This window comes from Elgaria multicarinata, chromosome 16 (genome assembly GCF_023053635.1).
Source record: "Elgaria multicarinata webbii isolate HBS135686 ecotype San Diego chromosome 16, rElgMul1.1.pri, whole genome shotgun sequence".
Lineage (NCBI taxonomy): Eukaryota > Metazoa > Chordata > Lepidosauria > Squamata > Anguidae > Elgaria > Elgaria multicarinata.
In genome coordinates, this window is record NC_086186.1 from 17,223,528 (window position 1) to 17,251,093 (window position 27,566).

General features: G+C 45.2%; 1 protein-coding gene across 1 annotated transcript in view; it reads left to right on the plus strand.

Moving 5' to 3' along the window:
• ADAMTSL3 (ADAMTS like 3) overlaps nt 1–27,566 on the plus strand; it is a 268,514-nt gene that overhangs the window by 123,791 nt on the left and 117,157 nt on the right. The window contains exon 6 of the mRNA XM_063142573.1: nt 8,134–8,370. Coding sequence (XP_062998643.1) covers nt 8,134–8,370 — 237 coding nt within the window. The remainder of the gene's footprint in view (nt 1–8,133; nt 8,371–27,566) is intronic.

Sequence of the window (27,566 nt, forward strand, 5' to 3'; positions counted from 1 at the left end):
AGCCTTCTCTTCCAGGAATTTATCCAAGCCCCTTTTAAAGCCACCCAAACGGGTGGCCATCACTATATCTTGTAGTAGTCGTGCATTGTCATTTTACAGCAATTTCATCCAGGGTCTTTCCCCCTGAAGCAGTTGCATATCGTCTCCTGTTCACCCCAGGGATCTGCAACAGATCCCTGCTCTGAGCTGAAGCTGCACTGGGGGACCAAAAGGGCTGGATAGGGTCTGTATGGACAGGAACCCCACTTCCTATGCTTTAAGCGATCTAGCTAGAGCAAAATGTCAAGGGGTTTTGAATGGGGAACTTTACAATTCACACATACCTAATAGTCTCTTGGCAGTCTGTCAGAAGAGGGATCTGGTGTCCATTGCCCCTGGGCATTTTGCTATTCTTACATTTTTATCAGTAGTATTCCTTCTGCTAGTTGTGGTAAGAAGAAAGAACCCATAGGCCTAGCTACAGTTATCCATGCTCTGATAACCTCTCGCTTAGATTACTGCAATGCGTTATACGTGGGGCTGCCTTTGAAAACGGTCCGGAAGCTTCAGCTGGTACAAAACAGGGCAGCCCGTTTACTAACAGGGACTGGCCGGCGAGATCACATGACGCCAGTCCTTTTCCAGCTTCATTGGCTGCCAGTTCAGGTCCCGCCCAATTCAAAGTGCTGGTATTGACATTTAAAGCCCTAAACGGGGCCAGGTTATCTGAAGGAACGCCTCCTCCCATATGTACCTACCCGTACCTTAAGATCATCTACAGGGGCCCTTCTCCGTGAGCCCCTGCCAAAGGAAGTGAGGCAGGTGGCTACTAGGAGGAGGGCTTTCTCCGCTGTGGCACCCCGGTTGTGGAACGAGCTCCCCAGAGAGGTCCGCCTGGTGCCTACACTGTACTCCTTTCATCACCAGCTGAAGACCTTTTTATTCACTCAGTATTTTAACACTTAATTTTAACTTAAATTTAAATTTTACTGTTTTAATTCTGTATTTTAATCCTATAATCAACTTTGCTGTGTGGTTTTATCCTGGTTGCGCTTTTTATACTGTATTTTGTAATTGTGTTTTTAACCTGTTAGATGTTTTTTGTGGTTTTAATTTTTGTGAACCGCCCAGAGAGTTTCGGCTATTGGGCGGTATAAAAATGTAATAAATAAATAAACAAACAAACATATACGGGCTGCACGATCTACCACATAATATGTAATCCAGCAGCTCTTCCGGATTCCAAGATTATACCAAAAAGTGACTGTTCACTTAAAATGCCTTGATGACCTATAACGTGGCTACTGCTGTCTTTATTATGTTGTTTCATTGTATATGATCATTAGATTCAGAGAGAGAGAGAGAGAGAGAGAGAGAGAGAGAGAGAGGGAGGGAGGGAGAGAGAGAGAGAGAGAGAGAGAGAGAGAGAGAGAGAGAGAGAGAGAGAGAGGGAGAAGCAAACAAACAAACATGAATCTATTTTAGATATGGAGCAGCATATGAATATTATAAATAAATGAGGACTAGAAACTTGCTTCTATAAAAGTAAGCTTCTCAGCATGTTAAAATTTGTGTCCTGTGGCTTTTCTGCACCTCCATGGAATCCTGCAGCTACAGCCCTGCTTATCAATGTAACCTCTGCTTCCTGAACTTGCTAGTGGTGTAGCCTTCTAAAATATGACTGTAACACCCTCCAGTGGGAGGTTCCCCTTAGTGGATGTATTGAATCATTTTAATCTCTCCTCAGGCCAGCCAGCTCCTCTGCCGCTTTTATAAACCTGGTTGTTGCTGCCAACTGGCTTCTCCAGCAAGACAGCACGAGGCTTGTAAAAAGACCTTGAATTGCTACAGTATTCCCCCCCCCCCCGCCCTTCCTTGGATGGGTTTTGTAATGCTTGAGCCACATAATGGAGCAAACTGCTGGCACGAGGCAGTGGAACAAACCCTTTGGTGTGTCGACTTCCCAACGCATGAAAAAAAAACTAACTTGGAGATCGGATGTAACTCCTAATTGCTCCCTCTTTCACAAATAGGACCCACCTGTCTTGTCACCCTTCATCTTGCATCGCCGTCTGTGAATTAAATGTAAATCTGATCTGTCTCGTGCTCTCAGGCAGAGATTATGGCAGTGCACAAACCATCACATACACTCAACACTTTATTCGTACTTATGTTTAATGCCCTAAGTTCTGAAATTGTGGTATCTGTGTGGACTTCTTGATGATGTTGGGCGCACGGGGCATAAGGAAATGGACTTTGGTGCTACTGAGTCCTTTACTTTGATCATCACAGCACCCAAAATAGCTACATTAGCATAGTTTACAAATTTCTTCAAAATACAACTTCTAGCTCTGAGAACCTAAGCCAACTCTTTAAGAAACCCAGTCCTTAACCAGCCCATAAGCTTGTTCATTTTTTGAATTCATTTATATGCAACAGCCACCAGCCTTTCTATTTAAAAATATAATGTACAAGGAAGAAAATGAGATTGCAGCTGACCGTAGTGACCCAGGTTAGATCCTGGACAGTTCCATCAAACAGAAATGTCGAAATTAATCCACACTCTTTTACACTTAAAAAGATTAAACGCATCAACTGGTGATCAATCAAAAGGGCTGTGTGAAATCAAGTCTCAGATAAAAATAATAGATGTTGCTTTAATAGCACCCGCTAAAAGTTTCTCAGTCTTTACTGTAACCACCAGGTTATCTCGATCTGCATTAACTCGATCTGCATTAGCTGAGCACCCTGGAATGGATAACAGTAGTGGAGTTGTTTGTTTGTTTGTTTAACCTGCATCCTTAAATACCTTAAGACTTGTACATTTCCAGAAACATAGCTAGGATGGAACAACAACACTCATCACCAAGCCCAGGGATATCGCAAGCCCTGAAAACATTGCCAGAGGGTAAGCCACTGTATAGGGTGAGACATCCCTGAGAACTGGCTCCGTAATTTGGAAGGAAGAGGACACCAGTGGAATTCATCATGAACAAGGATCAACACTACTCCCCAAGACCCAGATTTCACACGTGGTTATCCCACAGTATAGAGTTCACGGGCAGTTTGCACCAGCCTATTTATTTATTAATTAACAGGATTTATATACTGCTCTACATCCAATAGGATTCTTGAGTGGTAAACAATTAAAAACAGACAAACGAATCACATATTTCAGGCCAGCACAAAAAGGGATCTGGGGATGTTTTAGGACATAGCTAGACCAGCTGATATCCTGGGGATTGCCCTTGTGCATTCATATGATGCACAGGGGATCCCGGGAGCAGCCCTGGGATATCAATCTACCTTTTTTCATGTTTTTTCCATGGTCCTGAGACCGTGGAATGTGTGGGTAGGCATTGCGGATTGTCCTTGCTACTCGCAAGTAACCGTGAGGAGCCGGGGGCTGGGCACGGGGCACAGAGCTCTTTAGGAGCTCTGTGTCCATTGGGGGGTGTAGCAATTCAAGGACACCCACCCTTCTGTTTTTCGCTTGAGCGCTCGTGCGCTCCGTCTCCTTTTTTTTAAAAAAATGGCTGGCTCGACATCCTCTTCCTCCTTTTTGGGCTTGCCGAATTTCCGCATTTCCCCCAATTCGGCTTGTATTTACATGCAGAGCCATGGGTTTTCCCAGAAATCCAGGAACATATCAGAGGTTTCTTTTTGTTTTTAAATTACATAAATTGACATTTGCACAAATTGTGGGTGGAGTTTGTGTAAGTTGTGCGAAGTACGACTACAGTTTGCGTGAATTATGCACTTTTCCCTTGCGATTTGTGCGAATTATGCACCTTTTCCCTTGCAATTTGTGCAAATGTTAATTATTGTTTTTTTTAATGTAAAGACAGGCCATCTGGTGGAAATGGAAATGGAGTCTGGGGGGCTGAACTGATGAAAGCTCATAGAACTCCATCCCCCAACTGGATTCCTCCGACATACCTCTTGCTAATGATTGCCCCACGCTCATTGCCAGCAGGTCTCCAGCATTTGAGACAAGACCGTTTCCTCAGCCACACCTGGGGATGCCGAGGACTGAACCTAAGAACTTTTGTGTGCACAGAAGGTGCTCCCCTAATGAGTTACAGCCCTTATCCAACTGGAACACAGGAAACTAGATGGACCAGGTTGGATGCCTGGTCCATCTAGCTCAGTATTGTCACTGGTGGCATCTCTAGGGTTTTAGGCACAAGACCTACCCAGCGGAGGCTGGTGACTCCAATGTCGGTAGGGCTATGAATCCACTCTGGGTTTTAAAGGAGCTACCCAAGGTGCTGAACCCAATCCCCAAACTAGTTTCAGCAGCTTGGGTAGCTCTTTTAGAGGTCTGACTGGTTCTGACTGAAACCCAGAGCGGATTCACAGCCCCACTTACATCAGAGCGACCAGCCTCCACTGGTCCTTCCCAGGGATTGGACTAAGGCCTTTCTGCATACAAAGTATCTGCTCCAACATTGAGCTACATCCTTCCCAGTGGCCAGTAGAGGGCACTCTAGATGCGCCATTGGGGGGGGGGCAACCCTCCTCTCGAATGCCCACTCACCCCTCCCTGCCAATGCCAGGGAAGGTTACAAAATTACAAAGCATTTAGCAAAATGTAAGTGCATTAGGGAATTGCATCCACGAAGTCTGGCGTGTTCCTTTTCAAAGGCAAGAAAGCCGACCCAATAGCGGAGTCTAGAAAAACAGAAGAAATTAATGAGACTGTTCTGTGTACATATACTTTTGTAAGAAACCAGACTACGGATTTAAGGCTTTAAGTATTTAAGGAATGCTTTTGTTACGTGTAATGCTCCCCTGCTCCCAATGGAAATGTATGATCTTCGTTGCAATGGTTCAGCTTTTGATTTCTAGATTAGAACCTTGTGGGAGAAGAGTACATGTTGTGTTCTGTATTTGGAACCAGTGAACAGACCCTGCTTCGCCTGGGTTGGAACAGTCCTTTGTTTGATACAGTGAAGCCTTCAAACAAACTTATACAGCTGTCAGAGTTAAGTGAAGCTGTACCCCAAGGCATGGCCCCTATAACCCCTGAGGGAGGAGTCTGTCCACTCCATTCCTCCGAGGGGGGCTACCCTACAGCAGTGGGGAGAAGGGCAGGAATATAACTTGGTCCCTTGACCTACTGATCTCCTCTGGTTTCAAATTCTATGGGCCGCAAATTTATCTGCTAGTTAGGAAAGTCTGTCCCTATTGTTTAATGCGTGATGGCCGGCTGCATCCATATCGACACAGTAAAGGTAATTAAAATTAATGTGTTTTAAAAAACAAATATCCCTAAGATGCATACCCCTAGGGGATCTGGTGTCTAAGTTTCACAATCTTGGTGCTATGGTGTGGAGATATAATAAATAATAAAATATAAAGCAGTAGGGGCACAGAGCCTGGAAGATGTCAAGATTTCGCCTTCAACTAAATAATCATAGAATCATGGAATAGTAGAGTTGGAAGGGGCATATAAGGCCATCGAGTCCAACCCCTGCTCAATGCAGGAATCCACCTTAAAGCATCCCTGACAGATGGTTGTTCAGCTGCCTCTTGAAGGCCTCTAGTGTGGGAGAGTCCACAACCTCCCTAGGTAACTGGTTCCATTGTTGTACTGCTCTAACAGTCAGGACATTTTTCCTGGTGTCCAGCCAGAATCTGGCTTCCTGTAACTTGAGCCCATCATTCCGTGTCTTGCACTCTGGGGTGATGGAGAAGAGATCCTGGCCCTCCTCTGTGTGACAACCTTCCATGTACGTGAAGAGTGCTATCATGTCTCCCCCCCAGTCTTTTCTTCACAAGGCGAAACATACCCAGTTCTTTCAGTCTCTCTGTGTGGCACTTGATTGCATTATGAAAACGGCGGGGTACTGCACTGTATTCATTAGTGTTCATTAGAGCAATGATTGCATTTTGGAAAAATACTGCTACAGCAGTGCCTTGGACACAAAAGGAGTGCTAGAGTAGATCATCATGTTGCAGGGCAAGGTGACCCCAGACTAGAAATACGTAGAAGCGCTGCTGCCAATTTTACAGCAGCTAAACCTATTTTAAAGAAAGGGAGGAACAACCTTCTGCTGTTTACCATTACACACAACTCCCCCCCCCATGTCCAAAGTCTTTAGAATTTCAGATACTTCATCAGCCCCGCTTTTTTAAAATAATAATAATAATCGTGCTGTCAACTCCCTGCAAATGTGCTAAAGACAACAACAACCCAACCCAATCCTAGAGAACTTTCTGCACAGCTCTAATAAAAACAACAACAACACAAACAATAATATTAAACCAGCTAAAAGCAGCAGGTAAACCATGAACTAAAAGCAGCCAAGAGCCACTAGATCAGGAATGGGGAAAAATAACAAACCCGAGAAGCAATCAAGCGCCATCAGAATCTCGAGAGAACAGGCCAAACTTTGCCAGGTGCCTAAAAGCTTAGAATGAAGGCACTTGGCAAACAAAACTCAGGAAGGGTGAATTGTTTATTTATTAAAATATTTATAGGATGCCTTTCGGTCGTAAACGCTTTTAAATGCTGTAAATCCTCATAGTAGTATTTGTGTCCAGAGCATTTTATGTCCGAGAGTCGATATTAAGTATGGGCCCCCCGTTGCTGCCCACTCTGACTTGCCGGATTGTGTGAGCCTTTTCTGAGGCTCGCCTTGGCTGGTGAGTGCTTGGCAGTGGCCCACCTTCTGGCCAAAATTGCAGACTTCCCCCACCTGTGTCAATGGTGGCCATACGGAGGCTCCGGAAATGGCACAATTCCCCTCGTTGCATCAATGGCGGCCGCCACTGACACAGAGGGAGAGTGTGTAATTTTGACGCAAGGGTGAATGTCTGCCAAGCACTCTAGGGACCTTGTGGGCGCTAGGGTGGAGTCTGTGCTTGTGCCAGGAGTGTCTGGCTGGGTCCAGGGTGGCAGACACGGTGGGGTGGGGTGGGTCCGCTGGACTTCGAGACTCACTCAGGCACTCATGACATCCCTAGCCAATATTTTGTTTGCACATGCCATTGCATATAGCTGTGTAGAATTCATTATCTGTAATGGCAGCTTTGCCCCGTGATATGTTACTCCCCTAAAATCCAAGTTTGGACCACAAATGAAGTAAAGCTTTAATATGTATGTCATTTTAATTAAAAGAACAAGAATAGTTTTACCATGAAATTGATTTCATCTGGATTTGTAAGAGTATAATAGTAAAGTTCAGTAGAGTCAAGTAGAAGAAGTAGCTCCCAGAATATTAATAATAATGATATTTCAATCATAAAATGAATTTGTGGTTACCAACTAAAGCGTTTCTGGGGTTATTAACCAACACTATTCACCTGCTTGCTTTTAAAATAAAAAATATATATGTGCCTTAAGATGTTTTTATGGCTATCTCAGCAAAATGAACTACATAAGCTATTCCTTGTATAGTACCCAATGAGATTTTTCAATCTTTCTTAAGCCCTGTGTTTTATATTTCCATTTCTATATATACTGTTACATTCTAATGCTATGATGTGCAGAATATGGAAGTGTTTAAGATAATCCTTATGGGTCCTATTCATAGGGAAAAAAAACCTTATTTAGGCCATTTCCGTATAAATCTTATGTTCTTCGATGCCAAGAAGCCAGCTGTGTTTTTGCCAATACGCCTTGGTCTCCGTTTAGAAAATAAAATAAAATAAAAATAAAATAGAAAACCTTTGCATTAATCCGCTTCCCCCCATTAATTCATACCTTTGTTTATGTTTCTTATTCTTGTGCCTTTTCAAAGTCAAACTGTTAGACAAAAAAAAAGTACTACAACTCCCAGCATTCCCCAGTCAGCATGGGAGTTGTAGGACTTTCCCCAGACAGTAGGGAATGTAGGGACTGTCACCCATAGACCCATGCTAACCCTAAAAAAATTTGGAGGAGGCACTTTTATAAATAATAAGTGATGGCGACAATGTTTGAAGCTATTTCTACTTCCCTCTTGCTCTGTCTCTTGGTAAATATGTAGGCAATTTAGTCTTGGAAGTTTGCAGCATTATCGTATACAGCCAACTCGGAAGTAAGTGTGATTGATTTAAATGGGGCTTACGCCCAGGTAAGTAGGTATATGATCACAGCCTTAATCATGGGAAGAGGCATTTCATTGAAATAAAACAAGTCGCAGTTTTCCATTTTCTTTTTTCCAGGACTGCCCTTCAGATGCTGGCGATTTCCGGGCTCAGCAGTGTTCAGCCTACAACGACGTCATGTACCAAGGGCATTTTTACGAATGGATCCCTGTCTATGACGATTCCAGTTCTCCTTGTGCCCTGAAGTGCCAGGCTTTGGGGAAACCCTTGGTAGTGGAGCTTGCGCCCAAAGTTCTCGATGGCACTCGCTGCAATGCCAAATCGCTGGACATGTGCATCAGTGGTATATGTGAGGTATGGCAGCTTTTGAAAATCTGACTTAATGGTCTTTCTTTCCCCCCACACATTAAATAGGGTAAACCCAGGTGAACAGCCTTTTATTGTCCACTCTGAGTGAAAGTGGCTCTCCACTGCCACTCTGAGGTTTTTCCCATCACCTGGTACCTTGATCCGGAAGGAACAGGTGAAATTTATTTATTTATTTATTTATTTGTTTGTTTATTATTGCATTTATATCCCACCTTTTTTCCTTTTAAAAAAGGTGTACATAATCCTCCTCCTCTCCATTTTATCCTCACAACAACCCTGTGAGATTTATTTTATTTATTTTATTTATTTAAGGATTTTTATGGCGCCATTTAGGCAAAAAAGGCTCTCATGGCGGCTTACAAAAGTATTTCTTGACAGTCCCTGCCCACAGGCTTACAATCTAAAAGACATGACACAAAAGGAAAAGGGATTGGGAGGGAGGAGGAGGAGGAGGGGGAGGGGGAAAAGGAAAGCAAATTCAGGCACTACAATCTTAGTTGCAAAGTTCAGCAGTTACAGTTGACAGCAGGAGGGAGGGGGCTCTCAGCTGGAGCTGGACCCAGGCACGGTGGAGAGGTGCCCGGCTGCTGCTTCCTCCCTCACTGGTGGCCTCTGCAGAGACAGTTGGCAGCAGGAGGGAGGGGGCTCTCAGCTGGAGCTGGACCCAGGCACGGTGGAGAGGTGCCTGGCTGCTGCTTCCTTCCTCCAAGATAGGCTGGGCTGAGCATCTGTGACTGGCCCAAAGTCACCCAGTGGTTTTCCGTAGCCAAGTGGGGACTTGAACCTGGATCTCCCAACTCCCAGTCCAACCTTTTAGCCACTACACCACACTGGCTCTATACTTTATTGCTTTAGGGGTACTCTTGGATTCATTTTTATCACTGGAGACTCAAGTTGCCTCGGTTACTAGGAATGCCTTATATCACTAATGTGTTTGTTGTTGTGTAGTTTTATTGTTACATTGAATGAAAGATGGGCCTTAGGCCTTTATAAGTAGTTTGGTTCAGTATTGTTGTTTTGATGGTACAATGTTGTATGCTCACCGCTTTGAAACTTCGTGGAAAGCAGTATTAAAGGGGCATGAGAATGGCCCATTAGTTAAAATGAGCACACACATACCGAAAAAAAAGGTTCCACTGCTATAAGCTTCAAATGTTTACTGTTCATAAAAATGACATTGGCAGTGCTAATAACTTGAAAGTTGGCATCTATAATCTATGTGATGAGGTCTATAATTGTGCAACGTTTCAAACCAATCCAATATGAATTCCCACAGATACATCAAGTTTAAAAGTGCTGAAAATTGACCCATTTGTACGTCTTACTCAAGTTGCATGTCATGTATATTGCATGCAACAAATAGGCACGGGGCATTCCACAGTAGGATTCATCTAGCAATACAGTGAGGTTCAAATGCTTCAGGAAGCAATACAGGACCAGGACAATGTGGGCCATCTTTGCTGGTTCCAGGCACTCCAAACTGGGAGAATGGGCATCCAAATGGCAAAAGCCGTTCAATGTAAACTATTGTAAAGTGATGCATGCTGGGGGGGGGACACCCCCAACTTCAAGTATAACCTGGTGGGATCATAACTAGTGATGACAAACCAAGGAAGAGGTCTTGGGGTTGTTGTGGACAACGTGATGAAAGTGTCAACCTAGTGTGTGGCCACTGTAAAAAAGGCAAACACAATGTTAGGCATAATTGGGAAAAAAAATTGAGAATAAAACCGCCAATATCATACAAATCTATGGTGTGGCCACACTTAGAATATTGTATACAGGTCTGTTCGCCACACCTAAAAAAAAGATATCGTAGAGCTCAGAAAAGTGCAGAAAAGGGCAACTAACATGATCAAGGGATGGGAGCATCTCCCCTATGAAGGAAGGTTGCAACAGCTGGGACTGTTTAGCTTGGAAAAACGCAGAGTAAGGAGAGGCATGATAAAGGTGGACAACATTATGCATGGTGGGGAGAAGGTGGATCGGGAGACATTTTTCTCCCTTTCTCATAATGCTAGAAGCCAGGGTCATCCTAGTGTTGAACTGGGAACCTAGTCTTTTGAGCTACCTGGGCATGGTATATGTTCAAGCCCCAAACAGACGCAGCACTGGATATTTTATTTATTTATTGCATTTCTATACCACCCAATAGCCGAAGCTCTCAGGGCGGTTCACAAAATAGTGGGGCACAACATCCTCCCCTGTGATTGGCAGCCAGCACAAAGGCTTAGAACAAGGGAACCTCAAGCCTGGGGCCAAATATGCCCCTCCTGGGTTACTCTAATGGCCATGCCCTCCTCCCCTGGCCCTGTCCCTTTCCACCCAACCACTAGTCATTGGGGGTGGGTGGGTTTGCAGCTTTTGTGCAGTTTATCTCCCAGTCTGGAAGGTCAAAACAGGCTTACTGTTTTGTAAGAGTGTTAAGTTACAATCTTCTGGTTTTGAGGGGGTGGGTTGGCCCCACCCCTTTTGCTTTGGCCATGCCCACCACTGGAATGTGCCCCCTGTGAGCTTCTCTAAAATTGAATTTGGGCTGAAAGAGGTTCCCAACCCCTGGTTTGGAAGCAGACCGGTGATAGATGTACACCAGTTCCAGCTTCCTCTGGTTATTTGGCCTGGCCTTGTATGTGTGCTAGTAAGGAGTCACCCAACCCTTGAACGGTCAACCAAACAGCATCTCCCTGCCTGTTCCATCCAGGCCTCTGTGTCTTCAGTTCTCAACCTCCGGCTCAAAGCCCTGGCTGGTGCATCGGCATAGAACCACAGGAAGCTGGAGCTAGCATACGCCTATCCTGGGTCTGCTTCCAAGTATCATTGCCCGCTGCCGCCCCTCCGGTTCTGGCACTCTCAAAGCGCAGGGTTTTGTACTTGCCTCCTCTCGAAATGCAATCCTTTTTTTTTGCAAAGTGCTATTCTGATGGTTGTATGGCTGCGTGCCTAGCAGAGTAGCTGATCTGATATTTGTGTGACATGCCTCTTCCCCCACACGTCTGCGCAAATTTGTGAACCCTTTCAAGTGTTTTATAGCTGAAAAAAACATGTGGTGGGCAGGCCCTCCCTTTCTCCTGGCCTAGAGGGAACATCTCGAAGCGATAGAGGTCCAAGTAGGAGTTTCTTGGCACCAAGTATTTCTAATACCAGTTGCGATTACGCCATGTTCCTGTGCAGTAAGGTACTTCTCTTGTGCATTTTAAAATTAGCAGTTCCAGGAAACAGGTGTTTTAAGCATCAAGGGGATAAAAAAAAAAAAGAAGGATCCAGAGATATTCCGAGATTCTAGGAAAAAGAAGTTTTCAGCTTATTTATTTAGGGTGCAATCCTGTGCTTGGTTAGGCAGGAAAAAGTCCTACAGCTCCCAGCGTTCCCCAGTCAGCATGTCGGGAATTGTAGGACTCTTTGTCTGAGGAATACTGGCTGGAGGATTTTGGGCATTGTAGAACTTTTTTTTTCTGTCTCAACTTGCCTAGGATTGATTGCACCCTTATACTGCCTTTCTGCCAAGGTAGTTTACAGATTTCAAATAGTTAACGAATGTTTCCAAAAAATAAACAGAGTTCTCCCAGACCTCTTCTTTCTTTCTTTCTTTCTTTCTTTCTTTCTTTCTTTCTTTCTTTCAAACCACCCAAGAACAAAGGTTCTCTGGGCAGATTACATAAAGTAGGGTGACCATATGAAAAAGAGGACAGGGCTCCTGTATCTTTAACAGTTGTATAGAAAAGTGAATTTCAACAGGTGTCATTGTTATGCACGTAGCACCTGGTGAAATTCCCTTTTCATCACAACAGTTAAAGCTGAAGGAGCCCTGCCCTCTGTTGTAACTGGTCACTCTAGGATAGATCCTGCAGCTTTAACTGTTGTGATGAAGAGAGAATTTTGCCAGGTGCTGCATGCGTACAAGTGACACCTGCTGAAATTCTCTTTTCACTACAGCTGTTAAAGATACAGGAGCCCTGTCCTCCTTTCCATATGGTCACCCTACATAAAGCATAAAATACAGTCCCCAAAAGAACAAACAGCACAGTGTAAAATATAGGAAAACATACATAAAACCTAAAATCTATAAATCCTGGGAGAAAAGATATTTGCCTGATGCCCAGAAGATAACAGTTTAGGCACCAGGTGAGTCACTTGGGATGGCATTCCATAAATTGGGGGGCACAACTGAGAAGACCCTCTCTTGTTTAGCCCTCTCTCTTGTAACTTACTTTGGCAAGGACACTTGGAGGAGGGCTTCCAGAGAGAAGAACACAAGAAGAGCCCTGCTAGATCAGACCAAGGGTCCATCTAGTCCAGCATTCTATTTCCACATTGGCCAGCCAGCCATTGACCAAGGATCCACAAAGAGGACATGAGGGCAACAGCACCCTTCTGCCCATGTTCCCGATGGTGTAGCTACTGGACATAGCATATAGCCATCAGGAGTAGGGGTGTGCACCGACCCCCTGATCCGCCCCGTGGGCCGATCCAAAAATTTCAGATCGGCCCGCTTCGCTCCGCGCCACTCCGCCCATAGTCCGCTCCTCTTTGCCGCGGAGCTCCGGCTCCGAATCGGAGCTCCACAGTGGAGGGGAGTGGCACCAGGTAAGGCCCCCTCCCTCCTCTCCCTTACCTGCAGAGACCAAGGGGGAGGGGGGCCTTACCTGCATCCGTCCGTGGTCCCTCGGCTTCTTCAATTGAGCCCGTGGCTCAACCAGGAAGTCTGGGCCGCAACCGCAGGCTCAATTGAAGAGGCCGAGGGACCGCGGACGGACGCAGGTAAGGGAGAGCGGTTTACCTGGCCTTCCCGCCGCCGCCGCTTGTGCGGCGATGGCGGGACAGCCAGGTAAGGGACCAAGGGGGAGGGGGCCTTACCTGCTTCCGTCCGCGGTCCCTCGGCTTCTTCAATTGAGCCCGTGGCTCAACCAGGAAGTCTGGCCTAGACTTCCTGGTTGAGCCGCGGGCTCAATTGAAGAAGCTGAGGGACCGCGAACGGACGCAGGTAAGGGAGAGGAGGGAGGGGGGTTTACCGGGCCCTGCCGCTGTCGCCGCATGGGCGACAGCGGCAGGCCCGGTAAAACCCACTTACCTTTCTGGTGGAGCTCCGGATCGAGGCGAAGGATCCACCTTCACCTCGATCCTCTTCGCCACGCTCCACCGGCCCCCCAATCCGCTTCGCCTCTGCCTTAAGGGTAGGTGAAGCCCCCCGCTCCGCTCCTGCTCATCCGGTTCGAGGAGAAGCGGAGCACATCCCTAATCAGGAGTAGTAGCCATAAACAGCTTCAGTGCAGCCCTAGACTTCATCGGAGCAAGTTGGTTTGTCCCAGCCTGCTCAAGGGCCTCTTGTCAAGGAATGGGCATGCTGTTCCTTCCCCTTAGCCTCATTTTCCCCACACTGCTGTTTAATTCAGTTGGCTGTGACAATCTACAGTAAATTATCTTGTTTATAGCCATCCATATGATCATGCAGAATTGTGACAACATTGAGAAAAATCACACGGGTCTCCACAGCTGATGGCAAGTGCAAAGAAGAAAGGAAGCTGTTGTCCCTAGGACATACCATTTTAAAAATGTGAATAATCTGAAGATTTCGGATAAATGGAAACACTATTTTATTCAGATTTAGGGTCATACGTGAAGACAAGCAATAAATTCAGCTAAACAGGATCCTTGGATTACAGGGCTATTCAGACTTGGCTTTGCTTATGCAATGTCAGCAATGAATCAGTGTTGAAATGCAAAATGTTCTATTATCCATGCAGATAGATGCAAAATTGGGGGAGGAGTGTGTGTGTGTGTGGGGAGAAACTCACACCTAGAGTTTGCCAACCTCAATGGTGCCCCATTAACCAAAGGGACTTTCCCCTCTCCCGCTTGGTTTTTATACAGGCATGATTTTACATCGAACGTGTCTGGTTTTGCAATTAGCCTCCTCTCCGCAAAGTAGCTACTGCTCTATTAAATGCTTGAACGTGCACAACTCAAAAAACACTTGACACGGTTGATGAGCAGAGTAGGTGTGCACTCGGGGAAAAAGTGAGACATTTGGCAAAAGCCTACCATGAGGATTACGGCAACCTTGCTATGTATTGCATTGTGTTTTTATGGGGTTTTAATGTATTCTTCACTTCTACCTACCAATCATTCTGGCACGTAGTAGTTCAGGCACCTCTGTTAAAAATCAATACGTCACACCTAAGAAGGGACGCAACCCCCCCCTTTCCCGGCATTTCCCTTCTTTCATTTATAGAATAGGAAAAATGTCTGAACTGGCAGTTGGCAAATGCCTCTTTCTTAATGTTTGCTACTGTATTTATAGCATCTTTCCCTGGTGGAAAGGGGCAAAGTGTTCCGTGTTGCGTGGAGCAACACATAAATTCAGTCCCTACTATTTTGACTTCACGGTGGCAGTCCAGTTGGGCAAAAGACCACAAAAGGCAGAACAGAGTGTGCTCAGCACGCTCTTGTAAAGAGTTTCATGACACTTTCTTATAGTCTTACAGAGAACTCCGTGACACTTTCAGTGTCAAGCGAGAGATTCCTCTACTCTAGCAAATCGGGTTGAAAATTCTGGTTATTAAAAATAATTAAACTAGCCTGTTTGTAAGTTACGGGGGCAGTTATTGCACAAGGGGGAAGCATTTAGGGCAGAGAGTATGTCCCATTGCTGCAGGGCATTTTGCTCTAGGACATTGCTTTTGGGTGGTGTTTGTTAGGACAGCAGTGCTAAGGGAATTTTCTACATGATCAGCCTTCCCACAGAGTTTCCTGGTGCCAATTTGACCAGGGCAGGATTGCACATAGTTTCCTCCATCTTGTACATATGAATTTAGATTTAGATCACAAAGTTAATGGTACCCAGTGGTGTAGTGGAACCAGTGCTCACAGGGATGCAGATTAGCAGGGATGCTGACATCATCTACCACCTCCCTCCTCAGACTTCCCTCTTCCCTCTGAGCTTTGCTTCAGTCCTTTCAGTAGCTAGGGGGCAGGGAGAGAATTTTCCCCAGAGAGAATATATTGTTTCCTGTTGTAGAGATTTTCTATATAGGGATGTTAGTCTGCTGTATCTACTTTTGGTTTCGTGGCAGAATTGAGATCCAAGCTGTACTCAAAGAGCTTTTCCTTTCCTGCTATATAACCTCTAGGTGGCAGTGTGGTATAGTGGAATAGCACTACTACACAAGTAGGAAAATAGGTTTCCTTTCACTTTCAGAAAAGATACTTCATTTTCCCTACTCTAAATAAATAAATAAATAAATAAACTGAAAAAGTGTTCTTAAAAATGGTGATGACACCATATAAAGAACCCATAAACAATCATGAGTAAGGAATGATGAGGATGCAACAAATGCCTTGCGTAGAAAAACTTGCAATGCAACATATTTCTGGGGCGGCGTGGTGCTGTATGGGTAATCTGGATTCATTGACTTTACAAAATACCTGCTCCTGTTGGAAATGAAAACTGCTAGAACAGGTTTAATGATATGGATCAACACACCTGCCTGCATTTTTGGGCTCTCTTTCAGTGTGTGGCTATGGGGACCATTATGATGAGCACCTGCACTTTAAAATTTACCACCACGCCACTGATGGCACCAACTTACAAAGCAGCTGTTCTGATTGTATGGAGCCTAGCTACTGAATTCTGAACTTTTGGAAATGTCAGCCCTCTTACCAATCATAATTAAAAAGTGGCATTTGGAAGCTTTCCTAGAATCTGACAGGTTTATTTTTCCTGGTTTAGAAAGAGGCATTCAACCATCAACATTATCATCTTTCCTGTAAAGCAACAAAACAAAACGAAAACATGGCAGCCAACAGCTGTCACAGAGCGCAAGTGAGCAAAAACGGAGAACCGTCAGAGTTATGGCTTGCAAGCTCAATTCTGTTGAGTTCTGACATCTACTTGGCACCGTCCACCGAGAGCTTGGCTACGTTTTTGAAGTGAACTCATCTAAATAAACATGTCACGCTGGTGATGTGGATATCTTTGCCTTTAGGCCTGGGAGCAAGGAAGCATTTGCTACAGAGGAAAGAGGACTTCTATGCCTCCTCTCCGATGGCTGCTGTTTTTGCTCATTCCTTGTCTCCGAATCTTTGGCAAGTCACCCAGCGACCTATCAAGCCTTTTAACGCAAGCATGATTTCACTTCCATCTGTTTTCATAACATCGAGGGTCTTCGGTAGGCTTGCCATGCATCACTAGTTCTCCCTCTTGCTCTCCGTGCTGGTTCTAATAGAATGTCTTTCTTTGGGCACTGCGCATAATTTTTTGGCAGCCATGACCATAACTCCTCTTTTCACTCCGTCATTCAGATCTCGCTTCACACATGGACTCAAAGCAAGCAAGGTCCTTATCAGAGGAAACAAAGGACATGGGATACTACTATGGATACAAGAGCCTGCTACTGAGGGAGTAAAAATCTGAAGGGGTTATAGAGGAGGGGAAAGTTTCTGGGAAAGTTATTTTGGTGGCCCCTTGAGAGTTCGAGCCTCACATCAGCCAGACCACTCAATCATGACTTTGTCTGCCACTGCCTGACTCTTGTTACCAAATAAAATATTTAGAGTTCCTATGTTAATACGGGGTCTAAGTTTGGGGAAACTCTTCTGTCAGAAAGACAGCTAAAGCGTCCTCTCTGCTCATAAGCAGATAAATACATATCTGAGGATAGAAGGTCAGGAGAGGAAAAAATATTAAAGTTTAAAGGATAATAATAATAATAATAATAATAATAATAATAATAATAATAATAATAGTAATAGGAAGGGATTATATGCAGGCAAGATTTTTAACTGCTGATGGAAGCTATATCTAGGCCAATTTCTCAGCAGGCTTCTTGTTGCTGCCATTCTCTCTCTCTCTCTCTCTCTCTCTCTCTCTCTCTCTCTCTCTCTCTGTGGCCTTAGCTAGACCAGGCTATATCCCCGGGTGATACTTGGGATCATCCCTGTGTGTCCAGATGATGCACAAGGGATCCTGGGATAAGGCAGGGATCGACCCTCCCTGGCCCCGGGATACAGCCCTACACTTTGGGCCTGCTTTTTCCATGGTCTCGGGCTGAGCCAGGGACCACGGAAGGTGTGGCTCATTTCCGCGCTATTACTCGTGTGGAGCCGGGAGCTGTGCCCATCGGGGCTGGGGTGGTGGTGGGGAGCGGGGAAGTTTTTAAAAAACTTACCTTGTAAGTTTTAAAAAAACTTACCTGGAGTCGCTCAAGCACTCTTGCGCTGCCGGCCCTTTAAAAATAAAATAGAAAATGGCGGGTGTGACGCCTCTCTTCTTGAGGGCGCCACACCTTACATGTAAATGGGGGTGAGATCTCGCGTTGTTCACAACGCAAGGTCTCCTCTCCTCTCCCTTGGACTTTACAGTAGGTCTAGCTAAGGCCTAACTCTCTGATGCAAAATTGGCTACCTGCTCATTTACTTATATTGCTCATTTACTTATTATTACTCTTATCTTCTTGGTTAAAACAACAACAACAACAACAACAACCCAAAATGACCCCACTTTGTGTATGCTGACTCTGAATAAATAAATGAGAACAGCATGGATACAATTATTATTATTATTATTATTATTATTATTATTATTATTATTATCATTATTATTTATTACATGTATATACTGCCCCATAGCCGAAGCTCTCGAGGCAGTTTACAAAGTTTAAAAAGACTGAACATTAAAAATTAATATGCAAAATTTAAAAACAAAAGCATAAAAACAGCTAACATTTAAAACAATTTTTCAACACTTAGCCAGGCCGAAGCTCATTTTGGAGTCAGTTAAAGCTCAAGATATGCTGTAAAATACCTGGGAGAAAAGGAAAGTCTTAACCTGGCGCTGAAAAGACAACAATGTTGGTGCCAGGTGGGCCTCGACAGAGAGATTATTCCATAATTGGGGGGCCACCACAGAAAAGGCCCTCTCCCTTGTTGGCGTCCTCCGAGCTTCCCTTGGTGAAGCCACCCAGAGTAGGACCTTAGATGTTGAAGAGGTGACAAGCCAGGCAAAAACTGAATGTGGAAGGACTGTTTCTAAGGAATTAGAGAGGGGGAAAGAGTTGCAGCTAATCTGAGAGTAAGGATGGTTATAGGGGAAATATAGGGCTTTCTGGCTCCCGGCCTTTTGTTAAAGTCAAATTCAAAAGGGATTCTTCGTTTTAGACTCTCAAGTTAAGCAAGAGCTAATGTACGCAGGGACAGGTTGCGTTTCGAAAAGCCATACAGGTTGTTGCTATATTTTTCACTGCAGCATGAGATTCAGGAAAAGGGCCCTTCCTAAACACATGGCGTGTGAATGTTTTGCTCTGTTTACTGCATCTAATTGTTCCTATGAGTGTAATTCCCTCCTGCTCTGCAGTTCTTTGGCCCTTGCATGTGTCCCCTAACTTGTAGGGCCAGCCCTACCAATGAGTGAGGACAGGGCCGGCGCCAGGCTATATTGTGCCCTAGGCAGGCTCGTTCTGAAGCCTCTGCCCCGCCACCCGTGCGCGCCCGCCTGCCGGCTCCCGGCTTTGAAGCCAGGATGCTGGGGTTGGGGGGCGGGGCGGAGGCTTCAAAGCAGCACGCCTGGAAGTGGCTTCCTGGTGCGCCATACTGAAGCCTCCGCCCTGTGCCCACTCCTGGCTTTGAAGCCAGGACGCTGGGGTTGGGGGGCGGGGCAGAGGCTTCGGCGCACCCAGAAGTGGCTTCCGGGCGCATCATTCTGAAGCCGCCGCCCCCAACCCCAGCGTCCTGGCTTTGAAGCCAGGAGCGGCTTCCGGCCGGGCGCTGGCTTCAAAGCCAGGACGCTGGGGTTGGGGGGTGGCCAGGGCGGCGGCTTTGGAACAGCGCGCCCGGAAGCCGCTCTAGGAGAGCAGCTTCCAGGTGCGCCATTCGGCGCCGTTTGCTTGGTGCTCTAGGCCACTGCCTGAGTTGCCTCTATGGCAGCGCCGGCCCTGAGTGAGGAGAGAAGACTCCGACAAATGGCTGATTTGGAAGTAGTGCTAAAAGGCAGTGAATGTTCAATTTATTTATAGAATTTTACTCATGGACAAGGGACAGTGTGGCAGATGAAATGCTTCCCAATATTTGAATATTTGCAGCCATAACATGGGGGACGGCCAGATCTTAGGACTGTTTCCAAGCGTGCAACAGTGGAAGATGTAGTGTGGCAAAGGAAGCCTAGAGCTGTAGGAGCAAGTATATGCTACAGCATCCCTTTATCCTGGAAGTTCCTCTTAAGGGCAGGATATAAATAAATCTTTTACATAAAATATATATTCATAAATCCAGCCTCGTGTTTGGAAACAGCGCCTCTGAAGCTGATAAAAAAGGAAAGGAAAGGAAAAGAAAGGAAAGAAGGACTGTGTTATGCAGAGTTTAAAGAATGTGGGCTCTGATTCTTCTTGTTTTTTAAGTTTGAGAATGGGCCGCTCTGCTTTTGGCCAGCTTTCATTGCAAGCGGAAACAGCGTGCATCAGTGATATTGATTTCATTTAGAACTACTTGTGTGGCCCGCGCTTTGGGGAACTAACTGACTTTGGGTTGCAACTGCTTCTGAAACCTCAGGTGCTGAGCGTGTGGTTGAAACGGGCTGCACGAAGGGTGTAAAAGGCAGGCGTTATGCGCACAATCGGGAAAGCAGGTGATTATGGAATGAGGGGGTCCCTTTCGTTAGGTATTTGTGTAAGTTTTAAAAAAGGAAAAGAGAAAATAAGCCATACCACAGCAGAGCCCAGCCCAGCGCCCCCTTGTCAATGGATGTTTTGTGTCCTGTATATTTTTTGGATCCATAACAGCGGTCTGTAAGTAAGGCGCATTCGCGCCCTCCTCGCATGGGTGGTCTGCAGTCCTAAGCTGTCCCTCCACGCTTCAGTACGTTACTTAATGAGAACTTAATATTTCTGAAGCACTCTGTTTTAGATGATGAAAGTACCTTTACAGAATGGGGAAGCATTCTTCAGCTCTTGGGCTCCGCATTTATTTAAAATGCCAAAAATATATGCGGAGGGTTTTGTTTTTAAGGAGCGGCGAATAATATTAGGCACTGAAGGTCTCCCCTACCCCTTGGGTTTCTTCGTAGCATAATACTATTTCCAGTGGATCATGGGCTTGGCTTGTGCCTTGTGACAGAACCACTTGTTCTGCTTATTATATGCTGCTCCTCACCAGCTTTCATGGAGACCTGCACATCACGGCGAGGCTGTGCAAATCTATTCAGAAATTGCAACGGCCTGCCTTTCATTGCAATGATTCATAAGGTGGAAGACAACAAGGAAAACTATTGCAATTTAAAAACATCCACGAAGCCATCAAATACTGTGATTAGCAGCAAAACTGTACAGCAGCCAAGAAAATCAAAGGCATGTTAAATGCACCAAGGCTTTAGAGCCTATTTTAGAAAGTCAAGTATCTTGAACCTTGCAAACCTCAGAAATGCTGTTATTTAGGGGGCATCATCAAGTGTACTCCCTCTGCACTCACTGGCCTAATAAACAATGGAACCATCCAAACTAGGGCCGTAGCTAGACCTAAGGTTTATCCCAGGATTGTCCAGGGGTCAAACCTGTTCATCTAAGTGCCACACAGGGGATCCAGTGTTCAGGCAGGGGCAAACCCTGGATGATCCCAGGATAAACCTTAGGTCTAGCTGTGGCCTAGGTCTTACCAAATGAAGGAGCAGAATTATATAGGCCAGGGATGAGCAGAAGGTAGAGTGGGATCTGCTGGTAGATCTCTGGGTGATTTATCCTGGCTGTGCTTTTTATACTGTATTTTGTAATTGTGCTTTTAACATGTGTGTTGTTTTATTATGGTTTTAACTTTTGTGAACCGCCCAGAGAGCTTTGGCTATTGGGTGGTATAAAAATGTAATAAATAAATAAATTAAATAAATTTGCAGTAGAGCAACAATGCTTTCTGGCTCCCAATTGTCCATGGGCCTTTCTACACCCAAGGATTATCCCAGGCAAATGGAGGGATCATCGCTGCCTGCTCCTGGGATCCCCTGTGTGTCATTTGGATGCACAGGGATGATCCCGGGACAATCCAGGCATGGTGTAGACATGGCCTAACTTTAGTAATGAGTTAAAAATCCCCCACCCATGGACTATATTTAGTTGCTGAAAAAGAATGCTGGGGGGGAGGACGGACAAGCAGGAAAGGACTTGTGAGCTTGGTTCTGGTTCTGATCTTGGGCCAAGCATGTACTCACAGGCCACCAAGGTTAGGAATGGTTCACACGACACACTGAGCCATAATGTTTAGCACAAAATGCTTAACCACCGTGGCTTAGCATGTCGTCTGAACAGGGTCTTAATATGCTAAATATTTTTGTTTGTGACCTCTCTGCTATATAACTGAAAGGATTGAAGCATTTGCACCAAGAAATGACTTCTATTGTATACATAGCCAAGAAAGCACATGGTTATGTTGCATAAATAGGTACATACCGTAGTGCTGCATCGTGTGGCTTTTTAATGCCAACGAGAATCGTCACATTCATTTAATAAATGTATGAGTACTATCGTGACCAGTAAGTCTTTGCTTTCTGACATTTTGTAAAAATAAATAAATAGATGCATTGTTGTTTACACCTTCCCCAATGCAAGGGCATCGGAGCACGAACCGCTCTGAGTTGAAGGATCACACGTCAAAAGAGAGACGAATAGCAAAGGGAGCATGCATGCATGCATGGGAAAGTGTACAACACAGCATACATTTCCCATGGTAAATTTCATTCTCATGCATCCATTGACATTAAAAGATATTCCCAGAGCTGTACTTAAAATTCCCCTTTATCCATGATACACATGCCAAGATCTTGCGCTGCACAGATATTGACAAAAAGATAAAAGAGAGGGAATATAATGTTAAATTGTTAAATGTGTTTACTTATGTAGAAGTACACCTCCTATGGATATAATGGTCCCCAAGGCAGCATACTATAGATAGTAATAGTACATGTCCCCCACGAACTATCCAGTGGCCCTTAGCTCCCTGGCCAATAGATGGGGTGGAGTGTGCTTCCTTTCGTCTCTGTAGTCCTAGGGCATAAAATCATAGAATCATAGAATAGTAGAGTTGGAAGGGGCCTATAAAGCCATTGAGTCCAACCCCCTGCTCAATGCAGGAATCCACCCTAAAGCAGCCCTGACAGATGGTTGTCCAGCTGCCTCTGTGTGGGAGAGCCCTCAACCTCCCTAGGTCATTGGTTCCACTGTTGTACTGCTCTAACAGTCAGGAAGTTTTTCCTGATGTCCAGCCGGAATTTGGCTTCCTGTAACATGACCCCCTTATTCTGTGTCCTGCACTCTGGGAGGATTGAGAAGAGATCCTGGCCCTCCTCTGTGTGACAACCTTTTAAGTATTTGAAGAGTGCTATCATGCCTCCCCTCAGTCTTCTCTTCTCCAGGCTTAACATGCCCAGTTCTTTCAGTCTCTGTTTATAGGACTTTGTTTCCAGCATCTTGCAGCCAAGGGTTCTTTCTGGTAGGGAAACAAACTCCTTGCTGCTGTTCCTCCTCTGAGTGATGGTTAGGACCAGAGTCATTTCCCCCATCCCTCGCCATGATGATGATGATCTTGGGAGGTAGGTTTTGCAGTCCTTGACTGATGGCAAAAAGCAGAGAGTGCTACTCTTCAGCTCTGCAGACCCAGGGCAATTCAGATGACAAGAACTTTAAAAGAGGTGAAGGCGATATGGTGGAGGCAATGTTTCCTATGGTGTAAAGCTGGGCAAAAATTCTCCTCCCTTTTAGGTCTCACCTGCTGGAGCTAATTGCTGCTGATTTATTGAAAAAGGCATTGGTAAAATAGATTCTACAGGATGCTCTATGTGTGTTTGGAGTGTAGGTGTGGATTGAATAGTAACCTTTCTCGTACTGTTTTAAATTATCACGAGTCATTTGGGAAGACTATTTGTCAGAAGTGGAATATAAATTAAATAAATGAACACACACACTGGAATATAGCGCACTTCCTGACTTCTGCGATCGTGCACCTAGTTACAGAAAACAGCCGTCTCCTTCCGACGCATTGCATTAAGTCATTGTCAGTGGAGCAAGACGCGAGTAACGGAGGCGCTGGCTCAATGAATTAAGGTACTCCACAACATCAAAGAAAGTTCAGAGCCTATTGTATTGCTATTTCCCCCCCTTTTCATTTTTATATGTCATTGTCAGAGCTGAAGTATGTCAGGCGGTAAGTGGCCTGTGTAACGAGGAGGTCAAAAGACATGGCAGGCATAAATCAAGCCCTGAGTACTTTGGAAGCCAACAGCTTCAAGCCAAAGAAAGCTTCAGAATGTGCCCTGGCTTTAGTTTATGCCGGTTGCACAGAGGGCCTCACCATTGGCCCACGTGAGTTGACCGCATGCCTTAGAATGCACACACACCAGTTTTCCGCACTGCATGTTGCAAGGGAAGCTGGGTCGTGATGTACACACTCCCTTTGGGGCAAAGCTTATTTGCCCTGGTTGATCTTCTCATTGGGGGTCACCGAACACTGCTTCTCTGTCCCATCCGAAGAGGAGCTTCCAAATTTGTTTTGATTCTTTTCTCTCTTTTTTTAAAGGCGAAATCTTGATTTGAAAACATTTTGAGTGGCTGATGAAGGTTCCCTGATTAATCAGCAGAAGTAGCAAATGAAAAACACAGGAGGCAATCCCATGTATGTTTAGACAGAAAAAGAAGAAGAAATCTTATTATTCCCAGCATGCTCCAGCCAACATGGCTGGCTGGGAGTTGTTGGACTTTTCTGTCTAAACATGCATAGGATTTCGCCCTTTGTTTTATTACAAGTATACCTAAAAACAACTTGATGGCTAGCAGCGTTTTAAAGGGCATTCCTTTTGAGTGTGAGCAGAGGGAGAATGCCTCTCCCCAAATCATTCCAGCTACAACCCATGTGTACATCATCTAAACAACAAAGGGCCCTCCCCCTGCTGCAGCCACTTCTGAACTGTTGTTTTTATCCACATGAAAACATATGCAGATTTACGTAATTGGTCAACTAACATCATTTGGAACGGGGAAATGTTGTATAGGGGGTGGGTTGATTAAGATACCCTCCTGTCCATAATGGTCAACAGCTGCCTTGCTCTGGGCTGTGGCCAGAGGATGCTGTTGCAGCTGCCTAGGGGGTCAGGTGACCCAAGGGACCAATGAGATTCTACTGGTTGTTTAAAGCTGAACAACTTGTCTTTCAGCATTAGATGGAACAGAGGTTGACCATTCCTGGTGGCCTCCAGACCACCTGTTACGAGAAGGTTTGGCTTGTTACGGCAGGTGGGAAAGGTTTGGCTTGTTACGGCAGGTGGGAAAGGAGGAGAGGGCCCTAGAGAACACAGGGGAGAAGTCTCGACCAAGGCCACCTGGTCTCAAATTGACATGGGGCAATTGGAAGGCATGCTGCAGATCTCCAGGTTGCAACCCCGTGACCCTTTTGATCAGGCAGCTGTGCATACCCCAATGCTTGGGGAAGATGGGGTCTCATCAGACACAGGCGTGCCCCCCCCCCAATCCTATACAGTACAAAACTGTTGTGCTTTGCCCTGGCAAACACTTTTTCATCCCTCTGGTTGAGATTCTGTGGGAATGGCTGAAGTCAGATTAGCTCCAGAGGAGGCCTCTGGTTCTGTGCATGGTCCGACAGAGTGGCTACTCAGCATGTTACGCTTCACAAGATCGGTGCCTTAGATAGTGCTCTGTTTGCTGTCTGGTCCTTGTCCTTTTTCTGTCTCCTCTTTCCTCCCACCCACCCCCCACTCCCAACACACACACACACACACACACACACACACACACACACACTTTCTTCTTGTGATATTTAAATCCCACCATCTGCTTAAGAAATGAACATTCTTGAATGTGGCCAGTTCTGCATTAACCTTCACAGATCGAAATGAAACATCCTGTGTTCATGGTTTTCATTTAAATCTAATTCCTCAGCTGAATCCAAATGAGAGGGAAAGGAGAACTATAGAAACAGCTGTGGAAACTTTTTGGGTGATTCCTGGATTTACATTTTGGGAAATATTTATGAAGTTCTATAACCAGCTCTAATGTATCAGGAATAATTTAGCCGTCCCTTCTGCTTCTCTGTATTATTGAGTGTTGCCCACTGACCACAGTGTTTGGTCTCTGTCACTGTGGAAGAACAATGTCTTCTTCTTCTTCTTCTTCTTCTTCTTCTTCTTCTTCTTCTTCTTCTTCTTCTTCTTCTTCTTCTTCTTCTTCTTCTTCTTCTCTTCCCCTCCTTATTGTTTTATTATGATTTTATTAGAATGTAAGCCTATGCGGCAGGGTCTTGCTATTTATTGTTTTACTCTGTACAGCACCATGTACATTGATGGTGCTATATAAATAATAATAATAATAATAATAATAATAATAATAATAATAATAATTCCTCCTCCCCCCAGCAGAAGTGAGTGCAAATCTACCTTTTAATATTGTTTTCATATGTATATATCTTAATGTTTTCTGGTGATATACTGAACAGAATGGCATCCTCTGTGCCAGAGGTTTTTAAATTGTGGTTACGAAAACCTCCAAAGGTAGACAAGCTTCTCAGAAAGACCGGCTGACCACCACTATTGATCTTCCCCCGCTGACACATAGCTGCAGGGATTGCTGCTTGTGTTCTTCTATGTAACGTCACATGGGTTGAGAGTGCCTAGTGTGAACCAAGTAGTATGTACCCTATTGTACCCTATAATATATTTGTTCATTGCTTCTCTTTCCAAGTCTTCCTCCAATGAGCTTGTGGAGGAGGGTATATGGATTTTCCTTTTCCATTTTATTCTCATTTGGGGTCCTTGCAGATGAGGCTTTCATTACTCCATCTCTGCCTCATTCACAGAATTTTTCGGGGTGGGGGTTTCCAGATGTTGCTGTCTTCCACTTAAAACCTTCCTGTGTTTCTCCACCACTTCTTCCAACTTTTCCCTTACTGCAGAAAATACATTTTGGAGAAAAAGATGGAATAACTACACAATGCCTTGTAATTGCACCCCTAAATCTGGAATTACCCTTGGATAGGTTAGGCTTCACGGTTAGGCTTCATGGTTAAGTGGGAATTTGAACCTGAGTTCAAGCCAAATTCTCTAGAATCATAACATTGGAAGCAATCTCAAAAGTCATCTAGTCCAACCCGCTATCAGTGCAGGAAATTGAACTGCTACAGGATCCCTGATAGGCCATTCACCCTCTGCTAAAAAAAATTCTAACCATCTTCAAAGGCCACCTGTTGCACTGTTGGAGTAAATTGCACCATCAGGAAGTTTCCCCCTATGTTTTGTTGAAATCCCCTTTCTTATAATTTGAAAGTTCCTTGTAATTTGAGCTTGTAATTTCTAAGTTGGTTGGGTCCTTTCCTCTGGAACCGTAATATACAACTTTGCTAAACCTTGGTTCAGCCACTTTTTCTCACGGTTTAGCGAACGTAGCATAGCCGGAAAGCCAACTGGGCATCATGGAGAGGTGGTATAGCATAGTGGCTGAGCTAGGAATCAGGCTGCCCAGTTCAACTCTCACCTCTGCTGTGAACTCACTAGGAGGCCTTTGGCAAGCGCCTTTCTTTCCGCCTCAGTCACCCCACATGTAATAATGGTGATTTTGCTTACAACAAGGGTGAGGAACCTCTTTCAGCCCAAGAGATGACTTCAACTTCAGAGAAGCTCTCGGGGGCCACATTCCCATGGTGGGTGGAGCCGAAGCTAAACCAGCACGTTTAGCTTAAAGCTCTTACTGCCAGTAACTAAGGGTTACTTTGGCCATGGCTAGACCTACCTGGTCTAGTGTGACGGAGGGGTGAGGATCTCGCGATGTGGTTATCGCGAGATCTCCCCTCTGTCTACGTGTGGTGTGTGACAGGATGTTGCGCCCGCCATTTTTTTTAAAGGGGACGGAGTGCCAAGCTCTCGTGCGGAAAAGGTGAGGTTTTTAAAATATATATATATAATTTCTCCGCTCCCCACCCCACCCCACCAACGATGGGCACAGAGCTCCTGAGGAGCTGTGTGCTCCATGCCCAGCTCCTTGTGGTTACTTGTGAGGAGCCACGACAAACCGTGATGGTGGGCCACACTTTCCGCAGTCTCGGGATCATCCCAAGATCGTGGAAGAACTGCGAGAAAAGGGTAGGGTGATATCCCAGTGAAAGGGAGAGATCATCCCTCCCTGCTTCCGGAATCCCCTGTGCATCATGTG